Consider the following 15289-nt stretch of genomic DNA (forward strand, 5'->3'; position numbering starts at 1 on the left):
GGCAACTGAAAATTGATTTAGGTATATATATATATATATATATATATATATATTAAAAAGCAGACAAACAAAATAAAGAAAAGATATTATCTTTTCATCAGCTCACACTATTATATTCGCAAAAAGGAGTGCTTTTTAATATTGTATCAATAAAGCAAAAGCAAAATATATCAATACAATAGTGCAAGGAGCACTCCAAAAAAATTTTTGTGACGAAAATAGAATACAATAAATAAATAAAAAAATTTTTACGTTCTATTTTAGTTTCAAAATTTTTTTTCACTAGTGTATTGACATATTTTGCTATGGCTATATTGATACATTATTAGAAAGCATTCCTTTTCGCCGATATAATCGTGTGAGGCGATGAGGAGATTATAGATTTTCGTTATTTCGTTTCCCGGCTTTTTAATTCATATATTTTTTTATATAATTTATTTTAATAATTTTTCTTCTTCTCTTTTCAATAATCTTTATAATTTTTCGTGATTTCTCGATATTTTTAACTTCTTTAAAAAAATAGCGCTCCTAGAAGGAATTGTCAAAATGAAACGAAATTTACATATGTAAGTACAACGTTGATACAAGTAAGTGATTAAAATATTATGAATGACTCCACGGTAAACGTCTTAATCCTTTCTAAGTTATACAAATCAGCACACAGCTTCTACAGCTGGTGCAACGCATGCAATGGGGTATCATCGCATACGTCCCACAATCACTTCTAAATTAGATCCACTGCACCATGACAGCCCAGTGATATCTTTTAGCCGTATATGTTGCCACTCATGGCAGAACTCCTAGGAACTATTTTTCAACTAGATAATGCTCGGTCACACGCAGGAAGAATGTCACTGGAATGCCTCTGCCAATTATTACTTTTCCTTGCTGTGCGCATTCCTAGATTTGTTACGGAGCGAATGTATAGTTCGTTCACCAGAAGTTGAGACTTGGCTCCACTTCCTGGGACGCAGAATTCATTTCAGCGCGGGAGTTAGAAGAGAAACATCTCCGCTGTTGAAATTGAGACAACCCTTAATTTGCGCCAAACACAAAAAGTGAATTCTTTTTCAGTCACTTACTTTGCTTTATCATCTGTTATTATACCTTTTGTTACACTTGCTAATTAAATATAGTTTATATTTAAAGACTGCTGTTCTCCCAGCGAAATTTCTCATAAAGGACAAACTATTCACTCAAAAGAAAGAAATATCATAAAAAAAGGGTGCAAAATATCATCCAATTTAAGAAAGTATTTATTGTTAAAAAAATGCACATAAAGTTTGCGAAATAAATATTTTTGCCAAACGATCGCCAAATAGCAACATTGTTCGGGATTGTTCACAACCTTCTCCCAAAAATAGCGAAATAGTATCGCCGTATACCACGTGATGAAGGCGGAGCCAAGTGCCAACTCCTGGTGAACGAGCTATATCTGGAATTACTTGGGGTGGTAAGTTGGGCAACCTCCAAGTGTAATCAATTTAACGGTGTTTTGACTGTGGAACGAAATGCCGCAGGGCATCATAAGGAACTCGTATGCCCTGATGCTCGAGCGAGTTGCATCCTGAATTCGAGCTAGAGGTAGATCAAGAGGGTACTAAAACCTTCCTTCATTTGTATTTTTCCTGTTCTTTGAGTCACTTATTACATGAACACTGTATTTAAGTGTGTACAATTTCGTTTCATTCTGACAAAGATGCGCTAATTTGTATGGCAATGAGCGTAAGTAAGGAGATTATCGACGAATTTATTAATGGGACAATCCTGGACCCACCAAATTCAAAGGGGCTGTAGCTGAACTTCTCATACACGTTCGGTACAAGTATAAACTTCGTAGATTAATGAGGTTTTCCGAAGTGAATATTTTTTGTGGTGTGTTCTAAAACTGAATGTCATCAATAGGGTCATTAACAAATATGGTCAGGAGATGTAGATCAATAACTGTCAGATCAACATCTCCTAGAAAAGAGAAGGCCTCAGCATGGATCAATTTAGTAGTACAAACATCAACTGCGCAGTGGATGAAAAATAAGAAAGATGCGACTACGTTCTGGCTACTTAGCTGCGCAGTGGAGGAAAATACGAAGGATGTCATTACATTTGAACTACTAAAAGATCAAATTTCTTGTTTATGGTAACCCGTGCTGAGGCCTTCTCTCTTCTAGGAGAATAATGATCTGATATATTTCGTTTTTTACTTGAGGAACTGAAACTTCTCCAGAATGTCTGCAGAGGTAGAGTTCTATCGACTGTCTATGGTTTTCGGTGGTTTAACACTAGATTGCCTAAGGATGTCATTTTGACTGCTTCTAATTTCAATTAGAAAAACAATGATGTATATAATGACACAATTTCTTAGAATTTTGTGACTTTTTGTACAAATAATTTTTTTATAGTTAATATTTACTAATCACTTGTTATATAACTGTAAAAAATTTAAAAAAATGTTAAAAAAATAATTTTAAGCAAATTTATTTACCCATTCGCAATACAGTCATTTTGACTGCTTTTGGGCAATGTAGGTATTACCAATTTTCCATCTTTCTAGTGTTAAGGAATTGTCAGAAAGAAAAGGACGTTGGAAAATGAATCATGTATCAGCGAAAATACTTTAATGGGATACTTGCAAGTGATGAAGTGTGGGTATCTCGATCCTGATTGCATGTTGAAACGTGTCATTTGTTTACGTTAGTGACTGTTCTTTTTACTCTTTCTCGAGTGAGCTAAGCTCGTCAAGTATTAATTCCCTTAAATGTCACATTTCATGTCCGTTCACAAAGCTTTCAATTCTTTGACTATATATTTCTTACTTATCACAAGGAGATGCGTGGAGACACGTGAAACATATACAAAGTAATTACGTATCGAAGTTGCCAGATGCACAAAACAAAAATATATCACGGTTACAACAAATGCATAAACAAATAACAACTCTTAAGTTAAGTAAAAGACGTAGACGATAAAGAATTATATTTCAACAAATTCGATGCGCGATACGGCGCTGTATTAAATTAACTTCACGTTAATTAACATTCTTTCTTGGGTGGAGAAACTTAGCTCACCTTTAACGCGTCATTTCGCTCACGAATGGTCATCTGGAGCTGACGTCATAGATCACGTGCTTGGGCATCAGTAATCTTCTTGAAGTGCAAGTACCCAGTCGTAAGAAGCGATAGAAATGTTGATAGAATTCGGAAACTTCTGTTTTCAGATCATTGATTGGCTGTTAGAATAATCGGTTGCCTTTGCATCACACTAACATTCATCAAATTTTGAGTAATATGAATTGTACTAGATAAAAGGATAATGTGTGTAACATTTTTTTAAATTTCTTACAGTTATATAACAAGTTATTAGTAAATATTAACAATAAAAAAATTATATGTTGTACAAAAAGTCACAAAATTCTAAGAAATTGTGTCATTATATACATCATTGTTTTTCTAATTGAAATTAGAAGCAGTCAAAATGACTTCCTTAGGCAATCTAGTGTTAACAGACACATTCTTGTGGCTCTTCAATGTTTAATCACTTGACTTGTGTCTTTTTGAAATTTTTTTCTTTCCTAGATTAAAAATTCATATGAATGGACGTCATTTTGGGGCACAAAAACACTTGAAAAGCTGACCAAATAAAGTCTGTTTCAGTTTCCAAGGCTAGTAATACCACTGAAAGTGGAAGAACCGTGTGGTTTCCCGAGTGTATAAGAGACAATCTTGAATAATAATTCTATTCGAGTAAAAAATGTTTTAAAAAAATCAGTCACATTACTTAATTTACGCACCTAGTATAATGTCGGTTTGCTAATGAGTGTTTGGTAAATAATAGATTGATTTGAGTAATTAATACAGCTCCAAGAAATGGGTTCTTGGACATGGTTAGGTGGTATTCATTTCTATTTATTGAATGAGTGTTTAGTTGGTGGTGTGTTTTTTAATTAGGGTCCTTTGTTTTTGATTAGTACGAGATTGAGTAATAAATAGTGAGCACAAAAATATACAGGGTGTTACGTCGTTACAGACCTTAATCCAGGTTTTTTAAATTCTTATCAGAAATGAAGAGTTATCACTGCGGAATATAATTTTTATCACTTTAAAATTGAACATAGTAATAGTTTATGTTATTTAAGTAAACTATAAATTCTGAAATAATTTCTTTGGTTCAGAGAACCCTTCAGAATGAGTGTTGTTCATCCGGAGTGGAAGAGTACACCGTGTGGAAGAGTTTTCCATCTGAGAACGGCACACAGAGCCTGAAGCCGGTGGCTCTCTGGGCTGATGATGCCGGTGGACTCATCAGAATGGAACCCATTGATCTACAGACAATCACAATTAGGATAGCAGTCTTGCAGGTAACTATCCTACAGTAATTGATGAAACACATTCAGTTTCTGACATTTTCTTCTCTTTTTCCCAATTTTTTTCAAGAAATATGTTGGATTATTTTAGAGGTGTTTCAGATTAAAGGTTAATAGATTTAGAGGTATTTATGTCATGCGATTTCTAATATTTATCAATAAAGTTTAAAGCTTTCAGAGGTTTAAGGGACTGGCAATATGTTACGAACGAAAAAAAATGTGTTTTTGGACACCCTATATCAGAAAATACAGTAAGAAATTTGTAATTTTTTATCGATCACTTTCGTTATTTTATTTTGCGAAATAATTGCATAAAATTTCGTAAGCCCACTTTAAGTATTTATGGAGATACAGACATATGAAACAAATAAAACATAACAAACGGACATATAAAACTTTTTACTTTGCATTTTTTTTTTGCTATAGTTTTAAAAATATTTAATGAAATGAAACAGAATTTTTGGAGCAATTTATACTTAATAACAAAATTGTCATTTTAAAGTATCAAAAGAATTCGTTAAAAATTACGCAAGATATGAGCATTTAAAAAATGTCAATCATTCATGCAAAACATTTGAAAAAAATTTTCATCATTTTGTTGCGAATCGTATTTGGTAACAGATAAAAATATTCCGATTAAATATCTAAAAATTTAAAAAGTTTCAAGCAATTTATTACGTGGTCCTTGCTGAATTTTAGGAGAAAGTTCTCAACAATAATAATCTGTGCGATCTGCCAAGAAAAAGAAAAGAGAGGGAATCACCCTGTATAACTTATGATTTAATGATCGGATTTTCACGTACTTGAACTCATACTTAGTGGCTCGAGAGGATAACCAAAAACATCCTAATTAATTACTGCAGACGGCATTTTAAGTTACGAAATCAGACACAAAAACAAAATTTCTCTAAATCAACATAACTTTTTTTTGTCTCCAACGGATTTGGATTTCTGTACCCCAAGATATAGGGGATAGCCTTCATCTGAGAAATAGTGTCCCCCATAGTTTTGGTCAGGAAACAGGTCCGAAGTTTCGACCCCTCAATGAATTTTACATTTTGCTACGTCTCACAGTGGGCCAGAAGACCTTGAATTTTGGCCAAAAGTCAAAAATTAAATTTCAACTAAAACATGTTTAGTCAGCTTTAATATCGCCCAAATTAAGTATTCATAATCATTCCAAACATTTTAGTTTACTTTTTGGACCGACGAGAGTGCAATGTAGTGAAAAATATGTTAAAAAANCAAAATATATCAATACAATAGTGCAAGGATCACTCAAAAAAAAAAATTTGTAACGAAAGTAGAGCACAATAAATAAATAAATGTTTTTTACTGGCTACGTTCTATTTTCGTTTCAAAATGTTTTGTTCACTATTGTATTGATATATTTTGCTATGGCTATATTGCTATGGCTATATTGATACATTATTAGAAAGCACTCCTTTTTGCGGATATAATCGTGTGAGCCGATGAAGAGATTATAGATTTTCGTTATTTTGTTTCCCGGCTTTTAATACATATACTTTTTACATATTTTATTTTAATAATTTTTCTTCTTCTCTTTTCATTAATCTTTATAATTTTTCGTGTTTTCTCTATATTTTTAACTTTCGTAAAAAAATAGCTCTCCTAGAAGGAATTGTCAGAATGAAACGACTGTTCTTTCTATTCTTTCTCGAGTAAGCTAAGCCCGTCAAGTATTAATTCCCTTAAATGACACATTCTATGTTCTTTCACAAAGATTCTTTAGCAAAGCTTTCAATTTTTTCACTATATATTTCTTACTTAACACGAAGAAAGGCACGGAGACATGTAAAACATATACAAACAAATAATGTTACGAAGTTGCTAGATGCACAAAACAAAAACAAAAAATAGACTATAAATAAATGTGGCTAACAGACACATTCTTGTGGCTCCTCAAACTGTTTAAGCACTTGACTTGTGTCTTCTTGACATTCCTTAGATTAAAAATTCGTATGAATGGTTATCATTTTGGGGCACAAAAGCACACTTAAAAAGTTGAAACCGACCAAATAAAGGCTATTTCAGTTTCCAAGGCTAGTATTAATAGTACTGAAAGTGGAAGGACAGTCAACTATTCGACTCAATTCTATTCGAGTGAAAAAACGTTAGAAAAAATCAGTCACATTACTTAATTTACGCATCTCGTATAATGTTGTTTTGCTAATGAGTGTTTGGTAAGTAATAGGCTGATTTGGTTTAGTAGTTAATGTGTAATGAGTGTTTAGTTGGTGCGTATTTAATTATGGCTCTTTATTTTTGCGTATTACGAGATTCAGTAATAAACAATGAGCAAAAAAATATATACATAAGTGAACGTACGATTTTCAGGTAGACAAAAATACGCAGGGCGTTACGTCGTTACAGACCTTAATCTATGTTTTTAAAATTCTTAACAGAAATGAAGAGCTATCAGTACGGAATATAATTTTTATCACTTTAAAATTAAACATCCCAATATGTTATTTAAGTTAACTATAAATTCTGAAATAATTTCTTTGGTTCAGAGAACCCTTCAGAATGAGTGTTGTTCATCCGGAGTGGAAGAGTACACCGTGTGGAAGAGTTTTCCATCTGAGAACGGCACCCAGAGCCTGAAGCCGGTGGCACTCTGGGCTGATGATGCGGGTGGGCTCATCAGGATGGAACCCATTGATCTACAGACAATCACAATTAGGATAGCAGTCTTACAGGTAACTATCCCACAGTAATTGAATCTTACAGTGATTAACATTCCGCTCCTAACATTTTTTCTTAATTTCTGCAAGAAATACGTTGTGGATTATTTTGGAGGAGTTTCAAATTAGAGATAAAGGATTATTAGAAGTTATTAGATTGACAGGTGTCATACGATTTATAATATTTCTTGATAAAGTTTGAGACTTTCAGAGGTTTGACAGACCGATAATAAGTTACGAACAAAAATCCCTACCGTAAACCGGGGCGAGTCTACCCATTTTTTCAGTTTGTCAACTTTCAAGTGGCCAAACTTTTGTAAATATTAAAGAAAAAAGGCTTTTAATAGGTGTTTCGGAATCGCTATTTATCCCTCTTTAAAGCTGTGAAATCGATTTTAGAAAATATTAACAGTTACGCTGTTACTGTATATTTTTATAGAACTGCTGACAAATCTCTCGTATGGGGCGAGTCTACCCATTCTACTAAAATGAATGTTAACATTGTAAATAATCAAATTTTACTATTAAATTGTTATTTTAGTTACTATATAGGATATTTATGAAGTAAAATTCATAACTTTATTATATATTCCATTTTTTTATTCATAAAATAACACAAATTGAGTATTTGATCGATTATCACATTTTGATCACAGTTTTGTTTTTATAATCATTAACATTATAAAATAACATTTTTTTCTGATTATTGTTGATAAAAATAAATTAAAATTAATATAAATTTACAATTAAATAATTAATAAATAATAATAATTAAAGATTATTAACAAAATCGAAATTCAAACATTGGGAATCATGAAAAATCCTTTTCCCATTCTTTTGGGAGGTAATAATAATTTATAAATAATAATTTATTTAACTTGCATTAAATAAAAAAAGTTAATTTTGTAATATAAAAATTGAAAAAATAGGTAAAATAAACATATTTTATATTTACATTTATATTTAACCTATAAATTTTCTTATTAATGATAAATTTATCAATGCAGAATTAAAATAATATACTCAAATTCATTTAAAATGACTTAATTTTAATATAAACAAAGTTCTAAATTATATTATTATGCTTTATTAAAACTAAATACGAATGGGTAGACTCGCCCCGCGAATTCTGGCTTTTTGTTTACAACAGCAAAACTTACATTCTTTTTGTTTTTTTTCATATAAAATTAATGTAATCTTAGTCTTAGATAAGTTTATCACTTAACCAAAGTGAAAATAGTAATAATAATAATATACTTACGGAGCACCAACTAAAAGTTTGCTGATTTTCAATACAAATCTCTCAAAAGACGTTTGAACAGGTCGGTTAAAAAGACACCAAATAAATAAAAACGGATCAAACTACTACAGCGCGATCTTCCTTAGAGTCTGAACTAAGTCCTCCGTCGGTTAAATTTTTTTTTTATTTGAAATTTAAAATAGTGAAAATTAAATAAAACTAAAATGGGTAGACTCGCCCTTGGATGGGTAGACTCGCCCCGGTTTACGGTATATCAAGAAATACAGCAAAAAATTTGTAATTTTTATCAATTACTTTAGTTATTTTATTTTGCGAAATAAGTGCATAAAATTTCGTAAACCTGGTTTGAATGTTTATGAAGATACGGACATATAAAACAAATATCACATTACATACGGAGATATAAAGATGGAGATACTGATATATAAAACTTTTAGTTTCGCATTTTTTTTCTCTATAGCTTTACAAATATTCAATAAAATGAAACAGAATTTTTGGAGCAATTTATTCTTAATAATAAAATCGTATTTGGTAACTTATGAAAATAGTCCAATTGAATATCTAAAAATTTAAATAGTTTCAAGCAATTTATTGTGTAGTTTTTGTGAATTTTAATCCTGTGCAATAATCGATCTTACAATCAGCAGAAAAAAGAGAATCACCAAGAATAACTTTTGATTTAATGATCGGGTTTTCACTTACTTGAACTCAATCTTACTGACTCGAGGGGGTAACCGCAAATTTCCTAATTAATAAGTGCAGACGATATTTTAAGTTACGAAATCAGACACAAAAACACAATTTCTCTGAATAAACATAATTTTTTTTTCCCCAACTGATTTGGATTTCTGAACCCCAAGATATCGGGAGTAGCCGCAATCTGGGAAATAGGGTCCCCGTACTTTGGTCAAGAAAGAGGTCCAAAGTTTGAACCCCCTCAATGAATTTTACTTTTTGCTGCATCTCGAGAATTTTGTAAGTAAATTGAAAATATTTTGCACAAAATTATAAAATTTGTTTAACCAAAGATAATTTCATGCAAAAATAACTTTAAGTTAATATTTATTAATTTTCATTATTTTTCTCAAAGTACTTAGGTATACTATTTGCTAAGCGTTTGTTAAAGTCACAAATAAGATCTTTTCTGAAACACGTTTCTGCACGTTTAAATTATAATAATGTTATTTGTATATTTTCGTCATTTATCTCGACATTTATTATTAAGTCAATACAATCGAAATATCAACCCGTTAGTTGATGGAATCAATCATCAATTCATTAAATGGCTATGATATAAAGAATCATACCGTTTAAATAAAAATTAAAGTTAAACCATATATATTTACCAGTATAATTTACCAGTATTTATATAACCAGTATAATTAAAGTTAAACCATAATTAATCTAATTAGATTATTATTGCATGAAAAAAAACAGACTTTTGGACTTTAATAATACAGATTATTTCCCTTAAATGTGGAAAACGCTTGATTCCGCACTTGAACGGGACAAATCAATTAATATTCCGATTATCTAGGAAATGAGATTAACGTGTATAATTAATGAAGGTGTCTTTATAGTATCAGCCTTTCATAGCCCTGAATATAAGCGATGATGGAGAAATTGAATTGGAAGATTGTGTTCTCAAAGAAATACTTCAATATGTCAGTGGAAGGCTCAAATTCAAGTATGTCATGACTTTTTCATCATCTGTTTCCCCTACCTTCCATATGCCTAAAATCCTTCCTTCTAAAAACAGAAATTCTTTTCGATTCAAAATAAAAAATATACAAAACGTTAACTTTCATTTATAACATTTTAAAAAATATTTCTACTCTGTTTTCTTAGTGCTTCAACTTTCTTCTTTTCCATTTTAAAAAATATTCTTAGCTTTCATTTTACTGGATTTAGTGCATACACGCAATTCCCACTTTTTTTAGTAAATTTCAAACGAGTTATTCTAGAAACTGTGTTTTATATTTAGTAAAAATTAAATATGATTTGTTTATCTACATTAAGAAATTAGCTTGGCTTATAAATAAAGGCAAAGCAATCTTATAAATACCACATTAGACACAGAATGTTTTTGCGATACTATTTCTGTTTTTTTAGCAGTGTCTTAACTTTTATTATTTTCTTTTTATTCAAAAAATAAAGTGTGTCCTTCGAATTGCTCTTGATGAACAAGAAACTGATTTTTACTTTTCTACTACTGCTAAGACACCTGAGACTGTTACACAAACTTTTCTTATCATTCAATATTTTATTATATTCAATTCAATAGTCTATTCAATATTATACGAACCATAATAAACTAATTTAAATTTTTCAGGCTTTGATTGAATTAATTCCATTCTTTAAATGCAGTTAAGCTTATTAATGAATCAAATGCTTTTCCTTTTGTAAAAACGATTGTCCCCCCCCCCGCAACAGAACATTGCTTTCCTTTCATAACAGGCGTTAAAAAGCCGACTTCTTTAGGAATATCACTGTTCGGTTTCGTACCCTTTGAACTCGACCCAGAAGACAAGAGAACTTCTGGATCAAACATTGATAAAAACTAACCTTCATGAAGAAGTTTTTGATAAAACTGACCGGCCTTTGCGTTACATGGAGAGGGAAAAAAACCTCATAATTTGCACAAAGATCTTCTGATTACATTTTACTTCGTTGTATTTGGTGCAAGTCGGGAGCAAGCCCACAACTATCGCTGGATTCGAACCTTCGGAGGCTCTATCCATTGATCCACCGTGGATCTACTTCTTTTCCTTGTAGTTATTACACACACTTTTTGGCATTTTATTAAAAAAATGAGCTATGAATTAGAATGCTCGAAATATACTCAAAAGTCAGTAAACATATTAAGAGTGCCCAACAGCGTGGTGTTCCTTTATGACTACCTTTATTATGGACTTTATAATCTCTTTAAAAAAATATGAACTCAACTTTTTGCAATGAGGGGACATAAATTATATTTAAATGCGAGAAAAATCACTATCCATCTCGGAATTATCATTAGCGCGATCAATCAATGAGAAAATGCTTGATTAATTTACTCAAAAGTCTCTATCACTCTCAACAATGAGAGGTGATAGTTCTCAAAGTTTTGTTTTCGGTTCTCAATTAAATAGTCATTTGCCTCAATATTTTTCATTAAAAAATATAACATTGAGGGCAGTTTGTACAAAACACCTTGCATATATTAAATTCTTTTTCAATCTGTATTTCATTCCCGACTGTTTAATATTATAGAAACAAAATCATAAACTTTTTATAATGACCAGTTGCCAGTTGTAGCTTTTTTGACCGGTGAAAACTTTTAAAAACTGTTTTAAATTGAAAATTTTAAATGATTAAAAAATGCTGATATTAATAAAGTAAGTCATTTATTTGAAAGCCTTTCTCAAAATAGGGTAAACATTAAGAGGTTTATTTCTTAAATGCAGAAAATGTAGAGAAACAAAAGTGAAATAAAGTAATTTTCAAAAGTAAATGTTCATAATAATCCCATATTAATTTTAAAAAATAATATAATGTACTACACAGGGTGCGGATTAAATGAAAAAAAAATTTGCCATTGAGCGGTGATTGGCAGAAATTTTTTAAATCGCCATTAGTCGCCTTGTGGTCAGTGACAAGAGTCGTTTTTGCTCAGTATTTAATGGGGAATTAATATTACACTATTGGCTTTTGCAGATATCGCTTGGTATTAGCTCCATCGAATGATTGGGGGACCAAAGTAGATAAAGTATGGAGGGGAGCCATTGGAATGGTCATCAGAGGAGTGAGTGACACTATTTTTTATTCTTTTTTTTAATTTGAATTTTTACTTAGAATGACTTGATTTTTCTTTTGGTTATTAGGAGGCTGACGCCATTCCTTACCTGACCGTAACGCCGAACCGCTTCGAAGTCATCGAGTACACAAAGCCACTGTCCTCCGTCTATTATGGTTTACTGATAGCTTTTCCAGAAGAACCTCCGAGAGTTCTCATCTTTCTCCGGCTCTATGCCAAGGAAGTAATATTTTAAAGCTGATTTTCGATGGATCACATGAAATGATGCTCTTTTTTTGTGAATAATAGGCTATTTTTAAAAATTCGGTGAATTTTTAACTGTTAGGTCAAGTTTAGCCTATCGAAAGCCAGCGCTGTCTACGCCTATTTTGAAAATGGCGCGAAACGTCGAAGAGAAAAGTCACACTTTAGTAAATAGTGAAAGCATTTGCAGTCTAATTTTTTAATATTTAAAAGCTTACTCCGATGCTGCATTACCTGGATCATAATAATTTGCAAAAATTGAGAATACGACAGTGATTTTGATAATTTTTATCTAGAGGGGAGGGGGGGGGGAATGTCGCCAACTTGGTAATTTTTAAAAAAGCCTAGTAACATTTAAACTATTTAAGTTATTTGTCTGTTCTAAAGCCCAGATAATTATTATACGGCAAGATTATGTATGCAGTTTAAAATCATCGCATTGCTGCAAGTGTTAGGCACTTAAACTGTGTTTTTTTTATTTTCCTATGCGACCGAAAACAGCGAAGGATGTTTTTTTAGTAACTGTTTCGCCAAGGAACATAAAAAAAATTGATTTCCATACACTCGAAGCAAGGCTAAAATTTGTCAGTTAGATGTGTTATTAGTAGCATTGAGTCGCAAAGAACTATTTGGGCGTTAGAACAGACTAATCGCTTAAATAGTGGAAAAACAGTTATAATTCTTTCAAAATTATCAATTTTGCGAGATTTTTCCATTTAGATTAAAATCATGAAAATCACCTAATCATTTTCCACTTTTGAAAATTTTAATGATTCCAGACAATACAGTGTTGAATTAAATTTTAAAAATAAACAATTATATCACGCAAGCTTTTTATTTTTATGGAATTATGGATATTTTTCATGGTGATATTCCGCCCCATTTCGGTAATTGCCACAGAAAGCACTCGCAAAACATAACCTAACAGTCAGGAACAACTATTACAAACTCACGATAGTTATATTACATATTATTCAGAAAAATGTTATATCATGTAATGATAGGGCCTACGAAACACAGATTTAACATTCATTTATTATTTCACATTACAGATTTAACATTCATTATTTCTATCGATTTTGAATCTATAATTTTTTTAAAAAAGGCTTTTTTTTAAATCTTCTTTTTTAAAAAAAAGCCTTTAAAATAATACACATCTTTTCATATAATCCTATATCGTGCACGCTAAAAAATGTTCAAACACATGGTTGATTCAGTTACCATGAAATGTATCTTGAAACGTGAGAATTTCTCTTTTGTCTCACTGAAATATATATTCTCTCAATAATATAATCTCACCTATACTTACTTTCTTACTTATCCTCTACGTGCCTTGGGAACTTAAGGCCTCCAACGCCTCCTGTCTCTAGCAATAGATCTTGCTTCCTCCCTGCCAGATATTTTACATTCTTTCAATTGGCCCAAAAACATGCACTGGATGGTAAGCCTGGGTCTTCCTCTTGTTCTTTTACCATCATGGGCCCATGTAAGCGTAAAAGATTTAATTTTTTCTTTGGGCATTCTAAGGATATGTCCGAGCCAGCTCCATCTTTGTTTTTTAATTTCATCTTCTATCGTTTTTATTTTAGCTTTCTTTAATAGATTTTGACTTGATACTTTGTAAGGCCAGAAATTTTTTTAAAAAAATCTTAAACATTTGTTTTGAAAGGTTTCTAATTTTTGTATTTCAATCTTAGTCTGTTTCCAGATTTCTGCGCCATATAATAGTACTGCTCTAACAATAGCTTTGTAAATAACTATTTTTGTCTTTATTTCAATATTTGACTCTCTCCAAAATTTATGTAATCCCTTAAAACATGTTCTTGCTTTGATTATTCTCTGTCTAATATCTTCACTATTTCCACCTTTTTTTATCTACAATAGAACCTAAATAGCTAAATGACTGTATGTCATCTATTTCGTGATTTTCGATTTTAATTTTGTCATTTTTCTTTTGATTTATTCTCATTACTTTAGTTTTCTTCTTGTTTATGAATAAACCTACACTATTTGAATACTTGTTGAATTTGTTTTAAGCTGAAGGTCTGTACATTTGAATGAAATAAGCACGATGTCATCAGCAAAATCAAGGTCTTCTAAACTAGTTGTGAAGTTCAACCTTATTCCTCTTTTTTCATCTCTCAAACTGTTTCGCATAATCCAGCCTATCACCAGTATAAATAAAAATCTTGATAAAACACATCCCTGTCTCACGCCAGTTTTTACCGAAAATAAATCAGTTAATTCTCCATTTACTTCTATACATGCTTTGCTGTTATCTTACATATCTTTGATTATGTTAACATATTTCTCTGGTATATTATAAAGTGATAAAATTTCTCATAATTTCTCTCTCTTAACTGAATCAAAGGCTTTACTGAAATCAATAAAGTTTAAATATAAAGATGTGTTAAATTCTAAACTTTACTCAATGATATTTCTAAGTGTGAAGATTTGCTGCATTGTTCCATTTCCACTGCGGAAACCTGCTTGTTCTTCTCTTAAAATTCCATAAATTTCATGTTTTAGTCTATTCAAAATTATCCTTCCAAATATTTTTCCCGGTATGGAAAGTAGGCTAATGCCCCTCCAATTTTCGCATTTTGTTAGATCGCCTTTCTTGGGAATTTTCACTATTACTGCTTCTTTCCATTGTTCTGGTATTCTTTCATTTCTCCAGATTTCATTGAAGAGCTTTTGCAACTGTCTTGTAGCGGTTTCAAAATCTGCCTTAAGCATCTCTGCCACGATTCCATCTCTCCCTGCAGCCTTCTTTGGTTTTGTGGCCCTCAGGGCACTCTGTACCTCATCCAGCGAGATATCTTCCAAAGAAAAATCTACAGTAGATGCTACATTTAATGTAACATTTGGGAGTTGCTCAGAATTTTCAACATGGTGTGCGTTAAGCGTATCTTCAAAATATT

At 31.4% G+C, this 15289-nt stretch overlaps 1 protein-coding gene across 1 annotated transcript in view; it reads left to right on the forward strand.

Annotated features, from left to right (window-relative positions):
- LOC122271957 (glutamate receptor ionotropic, delta-1-like) overlaps positions 1 to 15289 on the forward strand; it is a 46278-nt gene that overhangs the window by 14852 nt on the left and 16137 nt on the right. The window contains exons 8-11 of the mRNA XM_071183971.1: positions 4169 to 4354; positions 9907 to 10013; positions 12023 to 12110; positions 12190 to 12345. Of these exons, the coding sequence (XP_071040072.1) occupies positions 4169 to 4354; positions 9907 to 10013; positions 12023 to 12110; positions 12190 to 12345 (537 nt within the window). The remainder of the gene's footprint in view (positions 1 to 4168; positions 4355 to 9906; positions 10014 to 12022; positions 12111 to 12189; positions 12346 to 15289) is intronic.

The sequence above is a fragment of the Parasteatoda tepidariorum genome, chromosome 8 (genome assembly GCF_043381705.1).
Source record: "Parasteatoda tepidariorum isolate YZ-2023 chromosome 8, CAS_Ptep_4.0, whole genome shotgun sequence".
NCBI classification, from domain to species: domain Eukaryota; kingdom Metazoa; phylum Arthropoda; class Arachnida; order Araneae; family Theridiidae; genus Parasteatoda; species Parasteatoda tepidariorum.